This window comes from Nematolebias whitei, chromosome 3, assembly GCF_014905685.2.
Source record: "Nematolebias whitei isolate Nwh7 chromosome 3, NemWhi1, whole genome shotgun sequence".
In the NCBI taxonomy this organism is placed as follows: domain Eukaryota; kingdom Metazoa; phylum Chordata; class Actinopteri; order Cyprinodontiformes; family Rivulidae; genus Nematolebias; species Nematolebias whitei.
Window position 1 is genome coordinate 35,448,033 of NC_056500.1, and position 4,562 is coordinate 35,452,594.

At 42.2% G+C, this 4,562-nt stretch overlaps 1 protein-coding gene across 1 annotated transcript in view; it reads right to left on the reverse strand.

The window, feature by feature from the left end:
- The window catches only part of usp53b (ubiquitin specific peptidase 53b), a 25,547-nt gene that overhangs the window by 2,405 nt on the left and 18,580 nt on the right, over window positions 1-4,562 (reverse strand). The window contains exon 12 of the mRNA XM_037674897.1: window positions 4,162-4,223. Within this exon, the coding sequence (XP_037530825.1) occupies window positions 4,162-4,223 (62 nt within the window). The remainder of the gene's footprint in view (window positions 1-4,161; window positions 4,224-4,562) is intronic.

The window sequence follows — 4,562 nt, forward strand, 5'->3', positions numbered from 1 at the left end:
ATCTATCTATCTATCTATCTATCTATCTATCTATCTATCTATCTATCCATCTATCCATCTATTCATCCATCCATCATCCACTAATCCATCCAAGTCGGTCATGGGGGCAGCAGCTTGAGCCATGAGGCCAAGACATCTTTTTCCACAGCCACCTCTTCCAGCTCTTCTGGGAGGATCCCAAGGCGTTCTCAGGCCAACTGAGAGACGTAGTTTCTCCAGCGTGTCCTGGGTCTTCACCGGGGGTCTCCTCCCAGTCGGACATATCTGAAGCACCTCCCTAGGGAGGCGCCCAGGGAGCATCCTTACCAGATGCCAAACCACCTCAACTGGCTCCTCTTGATGTGGAGGAGCAGAGGTTCTACTCCTAGTCTCTCCTGGATAACCAAACTTCTCACCCTATCTCTAAAGGAAAGTCCAGCTACTCTGCGGAGGAAACTCATTTCAGTTGCCTGTTTCCGCAATCGCATTCTTTCGGTCATGACCCAGAGCTCGTGACCATAGGTGATGGTAGGAACATAGACCGACCGGTAAACAGAGAGCTTTGCCTTACAGCTCAGCTCCCTCTTCACCACAACGGACTGACAAAGAGTTCACAATACTGCAGATGCTGCACCAATCCCTCTGTCAATCTCACGCTCCATTCTTCCCTCACTCATGAACAAAACCTCAAGATACTTGAACTCCTCCACTTGAGGCAGAACCTCACCCTCGACTTCAAGAGAGCAATCCACCCTTTTCCGGTTGAGGACCATGGCCTCAGATTTGGAGGTGCTGATTCTCATCACAGCTCCTTCATACTCGGCTGCAAACTGCTCCAGAGAGCTGAAGATCCCAGCACGATGATGCCAACAAGACCACATCATCTGTAAATAGCACGTATGGAATCCTGAGGCCACTGAACTGGAATCCCTCTGTCCCCTGGCTGCACAGAGAAGTTCTGACCATAGAAGTTATGAACAGAATTGGTGACAACAGGCAACCCTAGAGGAGTCCAACTCCCACCCTGAAGGGGTTCGACTTACTACTGGCAATGTGGACCAAACTCGATTACCACTTGTATAGGGACTGAACAGCCCATAGCAATGGGCCCCCAATCCCATTCTCACAGAGCACCCCCCACAATGTACCTCAAGGATCACAGTCGAACACCTTCCCAAAGTCCACAAAACACATGTAGACTGGATGGGCAAACTCTCATAACTCCTCGAGGACCCTAGTGAGGGTAGAGTTGGACCAATGTTCAACGGCCCACATTGTTCCTCCTGGATCTGAGGTTCAACCAACAATCTGACACGCTCCTCCAGTACCCCTGAATAGACCTTACCAGGGAGGCTTAAGAGAGTGATGCCCCTTTAAATGGAGCAACACCCTCCGGTCCCCCTTTAGGAAGAGGGGAACCACCACTCCTATCGGCCAATCCAGTGGCACTGCCTCCAATGTCCATGCAATGTTGCAAAGGTGTGTCAACTAATACAGCCCCACTGTGATGTACAGTCTCAGAGCAGTGAGGGGAAGGAGCAGGGGAGGGGGTTCTGCCTTTCCCCATTGCTGCTGTCTGTGGAAGCTTCAGAGAGGTGTATACCTGAGTAAGCAGTGTTGATTCTTTATTTAAAATAATTGAGCACAAACTGAATCGAGCCTTAGGTCCAGCTCCTCGGCAGTCACTGAGCGGGCCAGTCCACCTCTGCAGACCCACAACATCCAGAACTTTAAGGAAATCAGAGCAGATCTCATCCACCACCAGAGTCCTGTCGCCGCGGAGAATTTTAACTACCGTGACAACCTCAGTCACGATTATAGACAGACCAACCCCAAAGTCCCCCTACTCAGCTTCCTCCATAGAAGATGTGCTGGTGGGATTGAACTGGTCCAAGAAGTTTTTCCTTCCACCTCCTAACAACGTCACTAGCTGAGGTCAACTGGATGTGGTTAAAGCCTCCCAGCATTGAGAGTTGAAGATCTTTGTGATGGGATCATCTGCCAGGCATTCCTAGCACTACACGTTTGGGTCTGTAGGGTCTGTCTGACATCTTACCCATCAACTCACTACCAGGTAGTGATCAGTTGACAGCAGCTCCTCTCTTCACCCGAGTGTCCAAAACAAACGTCTCAAACCCACCTGGCGCACCTTCCAGCACCGCCGCTAAGGACTATATGTAATAATAATATACTATTGTCTGCTAAAATATATTTTTTTACTTTTTAAAACAGGTCAAATATTACATTTTTCTTTTACTAAAATATCCTGTGGACAATTAAAATGCACAATTACAAAACAGAAAATGTTACACTGTAGAAAAACAAAAATCCCCTTAAAAACCAGGAAAGAGAAACTCATTCCTCATAAAATAATAAGAAGGAAGAAAAATGAAGATGAATAATAAGGACTAAAATTGTATCTTTTCTTTTATAAATATTGTGGTTGGCCCTGTTGTCGGGAGGTGATTTTTAATGATCCTCTGAAGTGTGCTGAAGTTTGAATTTACTTCAAATGTAACACAGTAAACATATCAAATGTTAAAATCATTTTTAGCAAAAAGCTTAAAGATAACATTTAAATTTTATAGCAGGAACAGGTTGGGGGAGTATAATGTGATGCTGTGAACCAGTACCAATCAGTTTGCAAACGGGTCGGTCAGAGGACAAAATGAGTCTTTCACAGAGGCTGGATCTTTGAGGTAAAAATGTCTTTTTGGGCACAAGATGGCAGCAGCAGCAGCAGCAGCAGGAGTTAAAGCCCGCCCCCTCTAATGGCCGCCATGCTCTATATTTTTTTTGGCCGCCATGCTTCTTCCACCAGCAAAGGGCAGCATGACACCAAATTCCTTTATTTTAAAAAATAGATTTTTCTTTTAGGTGTTCCCTGGAGAGTTCTCTCAGGCTCTCGAGGGGGTTCTGCCTTGATGTAGTGCAGGAGGCCCAAAGTACCAGATGCGACAGAACTATGTTTATGACAAAGTCCCAGATGCTTCTATGTGCACGAGCTCTGTGGGATTATCATCAGATTACTGCCAGCACCAGGGTTACAAGGTTAAATACTGAGTTCAGACTCAGAAATCATGCCGGACTGTAGATTCAATCTGCAGCGTCAGATGTCCTGAAGCATCTACTGACCATTACTGAGGGTGGACAGAAACAAGTTCTTTACAAAGTTCTACACTAAAAAACAAATAACGGTACAACTGGTTCATTCCTCATACGTGGGTTTTATGAAAATGTTCTTTGTGTCTTACTGCATCTTTTCTCTTTTTCAACCATTTTATTCTCAAACTGAAGTTATTTTAAGGATCTGTGCATTAATATCTTTTTATCTTTGTTCCCAATGCGCTGTTAGGCTTCTAAATAATGACATCTGTCCCACAAAAATAACGAAGGGAAAAACTCAACAAACAAAATAAATAAATAAAGGTTTTCATTTATTTCAACAGGGTTTTGATCATTAAGTTCCACCTTTGTACAGAATATTTTACTTAAATATTAAAAAAATGTAAAGTTTGTTGTAATTTTTAATTGTTATTTAAATGAAGAGGTATTTATTTTTAGTCTTTTTTCCTTTGAAGGCTTTCATTACTTTAATTTTCACTTTTATATCTTTTTCATGTAGCTTTGATCTGATCCAATTTGAATTGAGCAAATTTTTTTTTACATCTTTCTCTATTTGTGTGAATGAACTTTTCCCTTTCGGCTGCTCCTTTCTGCAGGGTTCGTCACAGCGAACAAACTCCCACGACAGATTCGTAAACTGTTTTTCAGTGGTTGTCCTTCGTGACACAACCTGGGCTCAAACCTGCAGCCTCAGGATTATGAGTCTGCAGCACAAACCACTGAGCCACCAAATCATGCATTCAGAAACGTCAACTGGAGAATTTAGACTGCGGTTATTACTCTTTTTTTACACTTTTTATTTGTGTATTTTGTTTAGCTCAGTTAATTTTCTTATTAATTTTTGTAGAACTCTGCAACATCAAAAAAACAAAACAAAAAAAAATGTTTCATGACAAATCCCCATATTTGTAACTAAATGTCACCATCTCTAATTTCAACAGCAAATTTTCAAAACTTTGTCCCTGGCCTTAGTCCAGTATGGACTCAATCTGAATATTTAGTACCAGCCGAGTAAAGAGCTGGTTTCTAGGAAACCTGTAGAATCTGGAAACTTACCGCTGTGACAGACTGTGGCCATTAAAGTTGATTTTGTGTTTCCTCCTCTTTGATGCAGCTGGCTGAAAATAAAGAACAGAAAATACGTTCTTTCATAATAAAAGAAAAGACTGAACAACAACTTGTGACTTATATTGTCTTTGTTTAGTCACTAACATAACCTGAACGTAAACACAAACACAACAACCATCCGAACACATACAGGTCCTTCTCAAAAAATTAGCATATTGTGATAAAGGTCATTATTTTCCATAATGTAATGATAAAAATGAAACTTTCATATATTTCAGATTCATTGCACACCAACTGAAATATTTCAGGTCTTTAATTGTTTTAATACTGATGATTATGGCATACAGCTCATGAAAACCCAAAATGCCTGTCCCAAAAAATTAGCATAT